Source organism: Embiotoca jacksoni, unplaced genomic scaffold, assembly GCF_022577435.1.
Source record: "Embiotoca jacksoni isolate LCO1_2020_lvr unplaced genomic scaffold, fEmbJac1.0.p SCAF_8, whole genome shotgun sequence".
NCBI classification, from domain to species: Eukaryota; Metazoa; Chordata; class Actinopteri; family Embiotocidae; genus Embiotoca; species Embiotoca jacksoni.
The window spans coordinates 12,313,953-12,328,275 of record NW_027185436.1 but is presented as its reverse complement, the minus strand read 5'-3'; the positions used below and the strand labels follow the sequence as shown (position 1 = coordinate 12,328,275).

General features: G+C 44.2%; 3 protein-coding genes across 3 annotated transcripts; 2 read left to right on the top strand and 1 right to left on the bottom strand.

The window, feature by feature from the left end:
* Positions 1-64: 64 nt before the first annotated feature.
* On the top strand, positions 65-3,097 carry dguok (deoxyguanosine kinase). Its single transcript, XM_069178426.1, has 7 exons — positions 65-643; positions 728-837; positions 958-1,157; positions 1,530-1,677; positions 1,761-1,876; positions 2,339-2,438; positions 2,632-3,097. Exons 1-7 carry the CDS (start codon positions 325-327, stop codon positions 2,656-2,658), a joined length of 1,020 nt encoding a protein of 339 aa, XP_069034527.1. The 5' UTR covers positions 65-324; the 3' UTR covers positions 2,659-3,097.
* Positions 3,098-3,630: 533 nt separating this feature from the next.
* spaw (southpaw) lies at positions 3,631-5,649 on the top strand. The gene is made up of 4 exons (XM_069138549.1): positions 3,631-3,636; positions 4,016-4,226; positions 4,600-5,399; positions 5,497-5,649. The coding sequence occupies exons 1-4, from the start codon at positions 3,631-3,633 to the stop codon at positions 5,647-5,649; spliced, it is 1,170 nt and encodes a 389-aa protein (XP_068994650.1).
* Positions 5,650-8,146: 2,497 nt separating this feature from the next.
* LOC138191820 (eukaryotic translation initiation factor 4E-binding protein 1-like) lies at positions 8,147-13,770 on the bottom strand. Its single transcript, XM_069138849.1, has 3 exons — positions 13,353-13,770; positions 10,065-10,256; positions 8,147-8,757 (listed from the first exon to the last, which is right to left on the bottom strand). The coding sequence occupies exons 1-3, from the start codon at positions 13,486-13,488 to the stop codon at positions 8,726-8,728; spliced, it is 360 nt and encodes a 119-aa protein (XP_068994950.1). The 5' UTR covers positions 13,489-13,770; the 3' UTR covers positions 8,147-8,725.
* Between the last annotated feature and the right edge of the window lie 553 nt (positions 13,771-14,323).

The window sequence follows — 14,323 nt, the reverse complement described above, 5'->3', positions numbered from 1 at the left end:
CTTTTATTGCGAAAGTACAGCGCGAGCACGTGAGGCGGATGCGGCTGTTCGCAGCGTCGATATGAGCACGTGGTGTTGTTATGAAGCTGTAATTTTGCTCACCGGCAACTAATGTGCGAAACACGAAAGTGTGAACGCTCAAACAGCAACTTAAAACCAATAATAACGATGTTTATAAACATAGTGACGGTTACAAATTTTTGCGTAAAGTTGAATATTCAAGCGGAACGTTCCTGTCGCCTCGCGGAGAGGAGCACTTATCTGGCTTAACTGCGGTCATGTAAAAGTTGTCCTCACCGGTCACGGACACTAAGGAAGCAGCAGATGATACGTTACATTTTTTATTTCACGGCTGTCGTGATGTCTGCCCTGCAGCGTTGCGTCTTGTTCAGCCGCGTTTTCACACGAAGACAGCAAGCGGATCCGAGGCGGGTCGGGGGCTTTGCGCACTCTGCCTTTGCGTGGAAGGCATCTGAGGACTTCCTGCGCGGTGGACACGCTGCCACACCGCGGACAGCGCCCGTCCCCGGTTTAAAGCCTCAGCTGACGGGGAGTCTCGGTGGTTCATGTTCAAGATGCCTGTCAAGTTCAGCTGAGCAAGCAAAAGCTCGAGTGAAGAGAGTTTCTATTGAGGGCAACATTGGTAAGATCAGTGGGTTTTTCATCCTTACTGCTTGTGCTGATCTGTGAGTGTTGGTGGTGATCTTCTGTTATTGTATGCTCGCAGCTGTTGGAAAGTCGACCTTTGCCAAACTCTTGCAGTCGGCGTGTGCAGACTGGGAAGTGGTGGCAGAGCCCATCAGCAAGTGGCAGAACATCGGGAGCGGGACCTCAAAGGTGGGCACACACTCACCTCAGCGTCTTGGTTTTTTTTTTGGTTTTTTTTTTTTCACAACAGCAGTTAAAGCAGGACGAGCTGACAGGGTCTTCCATGTCCCTGCTTGTGTCTTTTGACAGGGGACAGACACGCCCCCCCAGTCCACAGTCAGCAACCTGCTGCAGATGATGTACCTGGACCCGCAGCGCTGGTCGTACACCTTTCAGACACATTCCTGTATGAGCCGGCTGAGAACGCAGCTGCAGCCCCCTCCAGCTCACCTGCTCCGCTCAGAGGGAACACCTGTCCAGGTGTATGAGCGCTCAGTCTACAGCGATAGGTGAGTGGCTGAGAGCAGGACAGGAAGGTGAAAATACAATCATGTCAGGGGACCTTTTCATGAATTATCATGCAGGGGCTATTTGTCTTCAGACAACCTTAAATAAAACGTAAAACAAAAGGGCCACTGCAGGGGAAAATAATTGACTGTCAACACGAAACCATTGCATGTTTTGATTTATTCACCACAAAGAAGCACGCAAACAGAAGAACTACTGAATCGTGCTTCCTGCTGTCTGGTGCTCTGTTTGAAATAACATGCCACCCACGTGCATGCTGGTCCGACACCTGCCTGCCTAATATGAACTTATCGAGCCAACACACTCTTCTTTTTTCTGTCTGGATTGAAATAAACTTGCCTCTGTTCTCTCAGATACATATTTGCCCTCAATATGTTTGAGCTGGGTTGCATCAACACCACAGAGTGGGCCATCTATCAGGACTGGCACTCCTTCCTGGTGAAGCAGTTTGGACACCAGGTGGAGCTGGAGGGCATCATTTACCTCAGAGCCCCACCACAGGTACGACCAAGAAGATATTTTCATCCTCTGAATGCAAGGCAATGATATAGTGAGCTCAAAAGCAATTGTTGTGTATCTCTTAGAAATGTATGGAGCGTCTCGCGCATCGGGGAAGGGCGGAGGAGAAGGGAGTGAAGCTGGACTACCTCGATAAGCTGCACGTTCAACACGAGAGGTGGCTGGTTGAGAAAAGCACCGAGTGAGTGATAACAAGATCACAAGCATGTGTCGTTGGTCCTTTTCACACCGTTATGGTTTGAATATTTCCAGTGATTTCTGAAATGTAAAATGAGATTTTAAAGTTACTCTTCTCAGCAGTCATGGAAGATAGGCTTAAGCAAATCAGGACACTTTTTACATGGAATACAAACAATTATATATTTATCATGTAGCTTTTATGAGATGTAAATGATCCAGCCAGAATCTGATGTAAAAAGTATAAATGAAATTAGCTTTATAAATTGAAATTAAAAAAGACCAGTAATGGGAAGGTTCTTGTACACAGAATGCTCCTCTCCGATTTTTGTTGTGATCATGTTAAATGGCTTTCCTCGCAGCTGTTCGTTGCCTGGCTGTGAACAGATGACAGGCAGCAGTGTGTGGTCAAGGCTGTTATTGTAATAAAGTGTGTGATGCAGCTCATCTCGCTCTCTCCTTTCAGAATCCACTTTGAGAAGTTGAAACAGACACCCGTCTTACAGCTCGATGCCAGTGTGGAGTTTCTGAGGGACCCAGAGTTGCGGGTACAGTTCATCACAAAGGTTTGTCTTAACCTTATAGCTGCTGTGCCAGACATCACCATAGGAGGGCCCTCTTCTAAAGTATTTGAAGCATCATTTCTCCCCCCACCCCCCCCACCACTCCTGTAACGCACTAACACGTTTTATTGCTCTGATCTGATGTTTGACGTGCTTCATGTTTCACTGTAACCCTGAAGTACCGTTTCACACACAGGTCAGGAACTTCTTCGATGCTTTGTGAGAAGATGGTCGTCAGCGGCCATCAGCAGTGGGAAACACAGGACCTCATTCAGCCAAAAGACCATATGACATGAGACACACTCTAAGTTTGTCATATGAAGTCATATAACACATATGACTTCTGTTACACGTATATGTGTTGTTTGTTTTGAGACACTGCGTATTTATAAAAGTTATTTCCTGAACTTGTTCTCTTTTAAGATATTTAACAGCTATGTCTCTCTCTAATAATAATTCACATGTGAGTTACTCACGCACTGACTGGTCAAGTGGTTTTATAGCTTCTATAAAGTAAAAACTAAATATGTACTAGGATATTTAGAAATAAGGTTCACTGAAAGTCAGTGCAGTTTTGTGTGTATGTTTATGTACTCCTGACTGTGGAACAAGCAAATGTGATAATTTGTTGCAGGTTGTTAATAAATAAAAAGCCATTTACATTTCAGATAAACTGCGTGACAAGTTATGCGGAACTTGTGTCTCCTCCTCGGCATGTCATGTTGTGGTTTCCTATTCACTGAAACTTTTTGAAACGGGTTCAGAGCGAGAGTGTTCAGCATTTTGGGCGCTGACTGTAAGTGTGTGTACGGAGACAGAGGCGCAAGGTCAACGGGTACAGGAGTAAAAACCAGAGAGACTATAAACTATGAATTTCTCACAGCACTGTTTTGGTCGGTGTTGATATGAAGTGGACGTGAATGCCTTTTTAGGCATCTTGTTTTTACTTTTTGGATTCTTGTGAATTATTATTATTATTATATTATTATATTTTTAAAATCGGTGAGCAAAGGTGGGCCGTTTGCCCCCTTATTCTTCGAGGTTGTGACTACACTGTGAAGAGGATGTACTTTTCATTAGTTCATTAGTTATACTTATATTAGATTTTCTATAGATTTTTTTTAGCTGCTTTAATCTCATAATCTTTATTTGCAATATTTTATTTACAGCTGTTCTTGGAATTAAAACGGCGGTAATGGCTGTATGAGATTTAAACTTTTTTTTTTTAAATGTGATTTTTACATTTTAAAAGCATTAGGTTTTGACGGGACAATGACCTTGGGTCAATGTTTTCTTTTTTCCTGGCCCTTTGATCTGCTCTGATGATCAGAGGGGCTGTTCACATGCCTGGAGTGGTCAGAGGTCATCAAAGGGCAGCTGTCCACTATAAAAGGCCTGTCTGGAGCTCCGTCTGCACAGAACATCATTTCAGCCTGAGAGCAGCTGGAGGGAGGAAGAAGAGCTACACCTCACTCTCCTTCTTGTTAGACCAGACTTTGTGAGTTGAAGTTAAAATGGAGGTCTGGACAGTTTTCTGCGCGCTCTTTCTCTGTTTTTTTGGGACTGTTTTGTCCTCTCAGAGTCACGCGGGCTTCAAGAGCAGTCGAGCATTCAGAAATCTGTCGATTAATCATCGCAGCAGATACAGATACCCTGTGTATATGATGCACCTGTACCGCTCCTTCCAGACGTCTGATTCCTCCTCGTCAGTAGCTGTCAACACCGATACTACACAAGATGACAACACGTCAGAGCAGAGTTCTGATTCCGTCCTGAGCCTGATGGCCAGAGGTGAGTAAACAATTCAGGTTTTTACATTGTTTATATACTGGATATAAAGCATACTGTATGTTGTATGTATTAGTTTCTCCCCAGTGTACTCTAGCAGCTCTCTGGTGCGTTATCTGTTATCAGACCCTCCCTTTTTTACAACCCGGCAAGTGTCAAAATGCTTATTGAACTTTAAAGGCCTGCTCTTTGTTTTTGTGGGGAGGTTGTATATTAGCCCTCAGACATCCTTGCTCAGGGGGGTTCAATACACATCCTGTCCTGTTCACCCTCCCACTCCAGTGTCTTGACATTTGTCCAGGGATCTGGTTTACCCAGATCCATCCAGACTGCTGACTGTGAATTTGAATCCTCATTTACAACGTCTCATTTTTAGGTTGCCATCAAGTGGGTAAAAGATGGACAGTCACATTTGACATGTCGTCCATATCGACCAGTGAGCTTGTCCAGTTGGCAGAGCTTAGAATCAGACTACCAGCTTTTTCTACCTCAAAGCATGCCACTGTGGATTTATATCACTCCCGAATGCAAGGCTGTGACATGCACAGCACATCGTGCCAGGAGGAGCACCTTTTCTTGGGGAGTTTTGGCACAGCACCCAGCAGCACAAAGTCTTCTTGGAAGGTGTTTGATGTGACCCTTCTTTTAAAATACTGGCTGTACCAGGGAGATGAAGTGTTGAGCCAAGAGGCCTCAGGAGAGCTGGAGACAGACCACGGGAGCGGTGCTGCTGATGAAGGAAAAATGACCGGCAAGTTCCACCCTAAACAGAAAGTACACCATCCAACCACAAACCAGGTCATGATGGTCGTCTTCTCCAAGCAGAACATGCTCCTGGAAGGCCAAGCGGCATACAGTCTCATTCATACCGTGGAGAACTCCAAGTATGTGACTATAGACAGAGTCGACAGTGACAGTCAAAGTCGACGCCACAAAAGGAACCGGATGGAGAGGAAACTGGTAGCTGGTGGAGCTGCACCCACTGTGGCACCAACAGGAGCAGGGCCAGTCCAGAGACCGCTGTGCCGGAAGGTAGACATGTGGGTGGACTTTGACCACATCGGCTGGGACGAGTGGATTGTGCATCCTAAACGCTTCAATGCATACCGCTGTGAGGGGGATTGCCCTTCACCTCTGGATGAGTCCTTCCATCCCACTAACCACGCGTACATGCAGGTGAGGTGACAGCTCGACTTTTAGTCCCATGAAACTGATTAGAATCTTTAACAATCACCAGGTTTTGTATCGCTACCTATCTATTTGTCATTTTCAGAGCCTCATGCAACATCACCATCCAGAAAGAGTGGCCTGCCCTTTCTGCGTGCCCACGCGCCTCAGCCCGCTCTCCATGCTGTACTACGAGAGCATTGATTTGACCCTGCGGCATCACGAGGACATGATTGTTGAAGAGTGTGGCTGCCACTGAAGCCCTGCACCTCCCTCCCCCCTCACCGGTTCGACTGCAGTCACAAGAGTTACTACTGGCGGAGCATAAACTTGACCTCTGAACTGTTTTGTTACAGTCTTGATGCAACATTAATATTCAACTATTAAATATTAAAGAGTACCCCGTCATGGCCTTGTATAATAAATAATAACAGGATTGTTGCGGTGGAATGACTCAATTATGATATTTTTTCTTTTTTAAGTGTGATTATGCAAATGCTGTGTCTATTTATACATTATCATGTACATTTTGTATATAAAATGTGGATATGAAAAATATATTAAAATTGTTTATTGAAATGTAAGTTTTGCGTTTCATGTTTTTTTTAAACACAACTCTTTGAATGTCACAAATCTGACTTTATGTACATCGGGGGAAAAAAAGTTGTTAACTTATATTTAAAGTGGACTGCATAAATTCAGATGATTTTCAAACTGACATTAACTGACAGTATTATTGAATTAAGTTTACTCAAATTAAAAAGTATTTATTTGATTTCAAACTTTGTGCCCATCATATGTTAGAAGTTTTTGTGAAATATATACAGTGCTACAGGCAGTTTATTTTATGTCAGCTTTTTATTATTTATTAATTGTCGTGATTCCCATCAAATCTCTCAGCAGTCGCTTCTTCACAGAATTAGATACGCACACTTTGTTCTTGATGTGTTAACAAATCTGTTAGGTTTGACAAAATAACACTCAGAGGCTCAGCCTGCTCGTACATACTCATTTACACCTTACTTGTCTTTACTGACTGGTGAACAATTTAATGTGTATTTGCCTTTCTCACCTCACCAATCCACTCATCATCAGAGGTCATTAGCGTCCTCCCTGGTCAGGCTTCTCTGGTTGATCATGATAAGCTGGCACCCTGGGTGGACCAACAAAAAGTTCACTGAAGGATGGATCAATGAGGGGAGGGGGGGAAAAAAAGCAGTAGTACTTGTTTTTCTTGGGGAGGGGGGTTGGAGGGTCAGGAAGCCAAGGTGACAAGGGGATATTTAGACCCCAAACAAACAGAGCAATGTGAGGGAATGGAAGTAGTCAGTACCTGAACGGTGAAGCTACTGTGGAGGAACGACAGGTTGGACTGGAACTGATCAGCTGAAACGGTTCAATCCACACTTCCAGCCACGACAGGACCAGACTGGATTCACACAATTAAAAAGGCACAATGTGTTTTTTCATTCTCAGTTAAACAGCAAAATGTTGCATTTCTCTTTATTTGCTAATGACCAAATTCAGTGAAGGGTAATCAGTAATGAAAGTATGGTGGGACCTTGACACTGGTGGTTCCAAAGCACAATAACAGGACCTCAGTGTCGTCACCTCCAAATCATGTGACAGTTCTCACACATCCAACTCTCCTGCTGAACAAACTCATTGTCCCACACCACCAGGAATACTTGCACAGTGTTAGTAATGTAACAGAATCTGCCACAAAGGTTTGGTTTTTATATTTCTCAAAATGTTCTTGTGATCATTTCAACACTTGTCAGTAGCTGGGCTTTTGTAAGTAGACTTACAGTTTGTTGCCCTTTTTTCTGGCATAGAAATATGTCTAGCACATGATCAGTGAATCAGTGAACAGGTACTTGTATCCCCTGTGCTCCACTTTTAGTCATTGAATAATGTGTACTTAGTTTATGCACTGCTCTGATGTTTCAGAGAGCTTAACCCTCTACACCATGCATCTGTGACAAGACAGGGAAACAGCCTCGCTATCACCAGTCCATGGCAGACTGAGCACTGCCCATAGAAACAAAATGAGCCCGTCCGCCTGACATGGAAACGTTTTGAAAGTGCAAATAAACAGAGGAACTCAAAGAACATTTAAACTGTCATGAGCAGTGCTGTCAAAGATCAGCGAGTAGTTTAGTGCAATAAACACATCAGACTATTCGAGCACATTCATTTCATCTAGTTATTTGAGTTTTTAATGATAAAATCTTTAAAATAAAAGCTTGGCGAGCCCCTTCATAATGCATTTAGAAAAATGTAGGCGCAGGGAATCAACAAGGTGCCAGCGACAGAAGTGGAAATGTAAATGTTTATTGAAAAGAAGGAGTTTATCCCGGCTCTGTACAGTTGTATATTGACCTCTCTTTATACAGTCCACTGACAGAGGTTATCAGCCGCCAGTGAGCTCCGTGAGGAATTCCTCTGATATGACTTGTGCTGAAACAGGGGGAGAACAGGAGGTGCTATGGGCAGGTCGTCAAAGAGTTATCACTTTCAAATGTATATTAACCTTTCACTTACTTTAACATTTGAACTGCAAAGAATAGTGTTCATCACTGATACAACCACATTTATGGCTTTTTGCTCATTCAGATGACACAATCCAAAAGAAACTTGTTATTCATCCGTTGAACTAAAAGAACATAATTATCATTAAAAAAATATACACCACTAACTTGACAGCACAAGACTGACTCAACGCGCACCGAGAAATACACGACAAAGAGAAACTGTTTGTTTCAATGGTGTTTGCTTTAATGCTTTTTGTCACCCGATAAACTGTGAAAATTGGTCTCAAAATGACATCAACAAAATTCAGTTTTACATTTTTTGCAAAACACTTCGGGTGAGGAACTAATTTTTAATCGCATGGCTGACGAATTATACAGTATTTTGAACATTTCAAGGCAATATCTGAGGAGAGAGGTGTGGAAATAACAGCACATCAAGTGTTAAACCCTTCTGGAATGGTTATAAATTTGATCTTCATTTTCATTCATTTCTCTCATTACTCAGGGACGAGGCATTGTTGGCGGTAAGTACTTCTCAGCTTGGATTTTTAAAAAAATTTGTAGCAAACTACAGCAAGGCACACTTTGTCACACGTAAATCAAGTTTAAGCCTTGAGGTGACAAAAAAAAGTTTCACCACAGATTTGTTCCGGGCAAAACAACCAAATGAAATCGACAAAGACGGACTTGATAAAACGAGATGCTGAAGGAGAACTTCTGTCTTCATGGAATGGATGACGGGAAAAGAGAAGGTACTCCTGAGCCTCTCTTCACAGCATCTTGACACCTGTTCAGCTCCATCTAGATGTCCATTTCAAACTGTGCGTCATCACCTTCAAAAGACAGATACATTTCATGCACAATAGAACATGTGTAGATTTTAGCTGTCTCATGCTACAATGCTTCACTTTAATATTACAGAAGGACTTTAGTAATTAACTAGTAAAAGCTATTGCTAACTGATGCAACGACAAAGTTTATGACTAATCTGAAGTTAGTGTCTCTAACAAACATTTTTTTTTAACAAAGTGCCTTTGTTTACAAACAACTAAAATAAGAGGGTGGAGTTCTGAGACTGCTACTGTTGCGCACGAATGGTGCGCAGCACCGTGACGTGCACAGAGCCCAGAGAAGCTGCAACCTTCGTGAGTAAGTACTCCAAATGTCGTCGCTTGATCTGAATCAGCACCCGGGTTACGCATGATTTGTGAGCAGCGGTCTGGGTGCATCTGCGATTTTTTTTTACGCACCTAAAACTTGAGCAGAGAGTGCACATCTGAGTTTGTGACAAATTATTGGGGAATGAAAAGAAGTCGCAGGGAGCCAAATCCAGTGGGTAGGACTGATGAAGAGTGACGATTGTGTTATCGTGAGCGAGAAACTTGTGTGTTTTCAGTGTGCTATGCGGGCGTGGTATCATGTTGGAGAACCCAAGTGCCATTGCGCCACAGATCAGATCATTTGCACTCAATGTTTTTCCTCAGACGTCTCAGAGCATCACAGTAGGACTCAGTGTTGACAGTCTGACCCCTGAGGACAAATTCATTGTGTCAAAGAAAACTCCCCTGGTTGTGTGCCTGACCTGATGTGCCTTTTTTCAGTTTTGGACAGTGATGTTCTGCCCATCAGAAACATTAATGTCATTCAAAACGCCACGCCCGGCTCATTGCTTTATCTCTGCAGGATTCATGAAGAATTTTAAGGGTCTCTGCAGCTGACCTCCAGAGTTTGGCAGGAATATTTATGTGCGCCCTCTGCTCATGTCCACGGACAAATTTCAGATGCTCCCTGACCAGTCCTCACAAAAATGTGTGTAACTCAGGAACTGATGATGATCTAGCGACAAAACTTAAAAGTACTCGTAGCTTCCCTGTGCTCAGTGCATGTCACGGTGCTACTCACCCTTCACACACAAAAAATCGTGGGAAGCATAGATGAAATGGACGCAGCTCTACGGGCTGTTGTCTTTTTAAATGAGCATGTTTCTCTGAATCACATGGAAATGTTGCTCGTGGGATCTGTTACCGCAGCTTCTGATTTGACTGAAAATTTGTTCAGTGGCTGCATGTGTTTATTTGAATCTAGGAATTGAATCCTTCAATTTAAAAGCCTGTGATGTTTGTGTGAGGTGTGGACATACCAGCATTGCTACTGTCAGGTGCAGTGGTGGTGTTGTTGTTCAGTAGTTTTCTGTTATGGGCCTTCTCACTGGTGTCTTTGGAGGGAGGGCTGGTCACCCCGGGGATTTTGGGCAGGCCTCGTGGAGGGGTCTTGGCCACCAGAGAACTGCGACACTCCAGCAGGAACTTTCGGTCGTAGATGATCCTGGTACCTTTGGCATGAAGAGGAAGGAAGAGAGAAGGAGGACCATCAGAAATGCTGCACTGATATATCAGACAGAGCAGTGAGGTCACACTGGCATTGGCTGCAATCGTGCTTAATCATCATTGACTTGACACTTTTCCTACACCTGCATGCTAAACTAGTCCTGATAAATAATATCATGATGTTGGCAATATTCCAACTTGTTGATGTAATAATATCATAGCGTTACTCTGTGGAGTAGGATGACTACATGTTACTTAAGCACAGCGACAACGCAGCTTCACAGTAGAGGAGTTACTCTCAAAAAGAGGAGCGACTTCAGTGATGTGGAACTGGTTGGGTTTCAGAAGATCAGATGTAAAACTAACTAGTGTAATAACTAAAGTTTTTACGGAATATTTTAAGGCAAACTGTTATGTTTATGCTGACTTATAAAACTGTAGCACTTACTTTGTTGAAATTGTATTTTCTTAAAATTGCTAATCAAATATTTTTCAGGATTTTGTACTATCGTGAAAAATATCTTAATCTAAGAAATGCCCTGAAATAGTTTCACATTATTTTAGGGCCATACACTGCTCAAAAAAAATAAATAAAAGGGAACACTTAAACAACACATCCTAGATCTCAATGAATGAAATATTCCAGTTGAAAACCTTTATTCATTACATAGTGGAATGTGTTGAGAACAAAATAACATAAGAATGATCAATGGAAATCAAAATCATTATCCCATGGAGGTCTGGATTCAGAATCATACTCAAAATAAAAGTGGAAAAATCAGATCACAGGCTAATCCAACTTCTGTGGAAATTCCTCAAGACAAGTCAAAATGAGGCTCAGTAGTGTGTGTGGCCTCCACGTGCCTGTATCACTCCCTACAACGCCTGAGTAAGCTCCTGATGAGACGACGGATGTTCTCCTGAGGGATCTCCTCCCAGACCTGGATCAAAGCATCAGTCAACTCCTGGACAGTCTGTGGTGCGACGTGGCGTCGGTGGACGGAACAAGACACGATGTCCCAGATGTGCTGGATTGGATTCAGGTCTGGGGAACGGGCAGGCCGGTCCATAACATCAATGCCTTCATCATGCAGGAACTGCTGACACTCCAGCCACATGAGGCCGAGCATTGTCATGCACCAGAAGGAACCCAGGGCCCACTGCACCAGCATATGGTCTTCCAATGGGTCTGAGGATCCCGGTACCTAATGGCAGTCAGGGTACCTGTGGCTAGCACATGGAGGGCTGTGCGGCCCTCCAAAGAAATGCCACCCCAGACCATCGCTGACCCACCGCCAAACCGGTCCTGCTGGAGGATGTTTTAGGCAGCAGGACGTTCTCCACAGCGTCTCCAGACTCTGTCACGTCTGTCACGTGTGCTCAGTGTGAACCTGCTCTCATCCGTGAAGAGCGCAGGGCGCCAATGGAGAAGCTGCCCACCTTGGTGTTCTCTGGCAAATGCCGATCGCCCTGCACGGTGTTGGGCTGTAAGCACAGGCCCTACTTGTGGACGTCGGGCCCTCGTACCACCCTCATGGAGTCTGTTTCTGACAGTTTGAGCAGAAACATGCACATTAGTGGCCTGCTGGAGGTCATTTTGTCGGGCTCTGGCAGTGCTCCTCCTGTTCCTCCTTGCACTAAGGAGCAGATAGCGGCCCTGCTGCTGGGTTGTTGTCCTCCTACGGCCCCCTCCACGTCTCCTGGTGGACCGGCCTGTCTCCTGGTATCTCCTCCGTGCTCTTGACACTGTGCTGACAGACACAGCGAACCTTCTTGCCACAGCGTGCATTGATGTGCCATCCTGGATGAGCTGCACTACCTGAGCAACTTCTGTGGGTTGTAGACACCGCCTCATGCTACCTCTAGTGGTGAGGGCACTGGCAAAATGAAAAAGTGACCAAGAATCAGCCAGAAAGGACGAGGACAGAGAAATGGTCTGTGGTCACCACCTGCAGAAGCGTTCCTTTATAGGGGTTGTCTTGATAATTGCCTCATTTCCACCTGTTGTCTGTTCCATTTGCACAACAGCAGGTGAAATTAATTCCCAATCAGTGTTGCTTCCTAACTGGACAGGTTCATTTCCCAGAAGTGTGATTGACTTGGAGTGACATCGTGTTGTTTAAGTGTTCCCTTTATTTTTTTTGAGCAGTGTATATTCCAGCCCCCCCCCCTTTTTAATTTTTTTTTTTAAACATTCTAAAATAATTGAATTTATCAAAACGATGTGAAGAAAATATAAGTTTTGACATTTTGTTAAAGACCTCTATTTATTGTGTTCGTGGAAGAATTCACAAAACTGCACAGTGCGGTTCATATCACTGGACGTTTTTTTTTTGTTCAGTAAGGTACAGTTAATGCTTTTTGTGTATGTACCTTACTGTAGAGGTGGAGTTGAACCATTTCCAGCTCCACCTCTAGGTGCGACCCCATCCAGACTCACTGCACACCGCCGTGATTGGTTGTTGCACTGTCAGTCGACATCTCCCTAACCTATCCCTAAAACTAACACAACGTGGGGGGGCTTCGGCACGGTGGATTCAGTGCACCTCCACGTCTCTGGACCAGGTGGATTTGGTTCTGCGTTGAGCACAACATGCCAGTGAGCACCACCGGCTGAAACTGCTGCTTCTGAAGACACAGCAGAGAGAGGGGGGGGGGGGGGGGGGGGTGATCACGTGACTTTGACCCAGCCAATCCAATCTGAACCTTTGGCTGCAGCTGAGCCTGTTAAGAGACTGATCCGAGATCAGCTGATGCAAGCCACAAAAGAAAACCTGAAACATATCACGTTTAATGAGAAAGCTAGCGCCACGAGTATAAACAACCCACCTGCGTGGGCTAACAATCACTGAAGCGCTCCAGAGTCAGTATTTCCGCGTCTCCTCTCCTATATAGTAAAGAAACGCTACCATTAGCATTAGCCACCAGCTGACAGGAGCCGACCTCATGGACTCGTGGAGTTGAGCCCGATCACTCGCTGCTCCCGCTGACAAAGCAGCTCTTTTAGTGGCCAAGAGTCGTGTGTGTGTGTGTGTGGCCCGTGGGTACAGAGTACATCTCCCGAGTGTTATCACAGTGTTATGCATAGCAGCAGTACGTACCACCCGGGGTCGTGCTGAACAGTGTTCCTCCGGGGGTTGTGGAGTAGTCGTGGGGCATGTGCTCCGCGTCGTTGATGGTCACTCTCCTGGTCGACGGGATGGCCTTGGCGCTCGTCTTCTGGCAGTTAGTGGACATCTCTCGACTCTAACAAAAACGGCAACTACCTGACGAAAAGTATTATCAAACAAGACGGCGAGTCTTGGGTTTACACGACAACAAAGCCACGCCGTGCTCGGGGTGTCAGATATTGCCTCGGCTTAACAGAGTGGCTTCTCTCTGATGAATACAAATAAAATAGCTCTTTTGTCATGAGTGCAAATTAAAGAAAAATGCGTCACATTACAACACGCAGTCTCGTACTTAACGATCCTCTGCTTCCACAAACCCTCTCTACATGCAAAAAAAAAAAAAAAAAAACGCCACTCAGACATACAAGCTGCAGGGGAAAAGCGCCTGAGATGGACAAAATAAGCTTATTGTGACCCCTACTGGCACATAACGCCTGTGCGATATTAGATCAACACTCAAACTATGCTCTATGAGCCACCGACAGTTCAATCTAACTGCAGGCAAACACATGCAATGCCTGCTGACTTTGCAGAAATGTTTTTATTTATTTTTTATTTAATAGATACTAAAAATCGATAAACTAATCTATCCACCTGGTGGAGCCACTGATGTATTAATTTGTGCATTCATATGAGGAGTTTTAAAGAGTAGCCCTGTTTTTCCACGTCATTGTCAAAATCTATGTAATCGTCTTCATAAGATGCTCAGCAGCATGCACAGGAACAGGTGCAACATTTGGTTTTGTGATGATCATCAGTTGTCGGCTTGTGCATGGTCAGTGCCCCACAAAAAAAAAAAAAGTATACACACTGTACACAAAGACATTTCATTTCTTTATTAATTTTGTAAATGTTGAGCTGGTGTACAGAGTAAATTGTCAATAGATGTCCTCGGATTTGAT

What these genes read in the sequence shown, in the direction of transcription:
- LOC138191820 (XM_069138849.1), bottom strand. Translation starts at nt 13,488, where the DNA reads ATGTCCACTAACTGCCAGAAGACGAGCGCCAAGGCCATCCCGTCGACC. An exon ending in GTTCAGCACGACCCCGGGTG is followed by an intron (nt 10,257 to 13,352) that starts GTACGTACTGCT and finishes TTCATGCCAAAG; the next exon opens with GTACCAGGATCATCTACGAC. An exon ending in ACCTGACAGTAGCAATGCTG is followed by an intron (nt 8,758 to 10,064) that starts GTATGTCCACAC and finishes TGTCTTTTGAAG; the next exon opens with GTGATGACGCACAGTTTGAA.
- dguok (XM_069178426.1), top strand. Translation starts at nt 325, where the DNA reads ATGATACGTTACATTTTTTATTTCACGGCTGTCGTGATGTCTGCCCTG. An exon ending in TCGGGAGCGGGACCTCAAAG is followed by an intron (nt 838 to 957) that starts GTGGGCACACAC and finishes GTCTTTTGACAG; the next exon opens with GGGACAGACACGCCCCCCCA. An exon ending in CTGGTTGAGAAAAGCACCGA is followed by an intron (nt 1,877 to 2,338) that starts GTGAGTGATAAC and finishes CTCTCCTTTCAG; the next exon opens with AATCCACTTTGAGAAGTTGA.
- spaw (XM_069138549.1), top strand. An exon ending in CCTGAGCCTGATGGCCAGAG is followed by an intron (nt 4,227 to 4,599) that starts GTGAGTAAACAA and finishes TCTCATTTTTAG; the next exon opens with GTTGCCATCAAGTGGGTAAA. An exon ending in CTAACCACGCGTACATGCAG is followed by an intron (nt 5,400 to 5,496) that starts GTGAGGTGACAG and finishes TGTCATTTTCAG; the next exon opens with AGCCTCATGCAACATCACCA.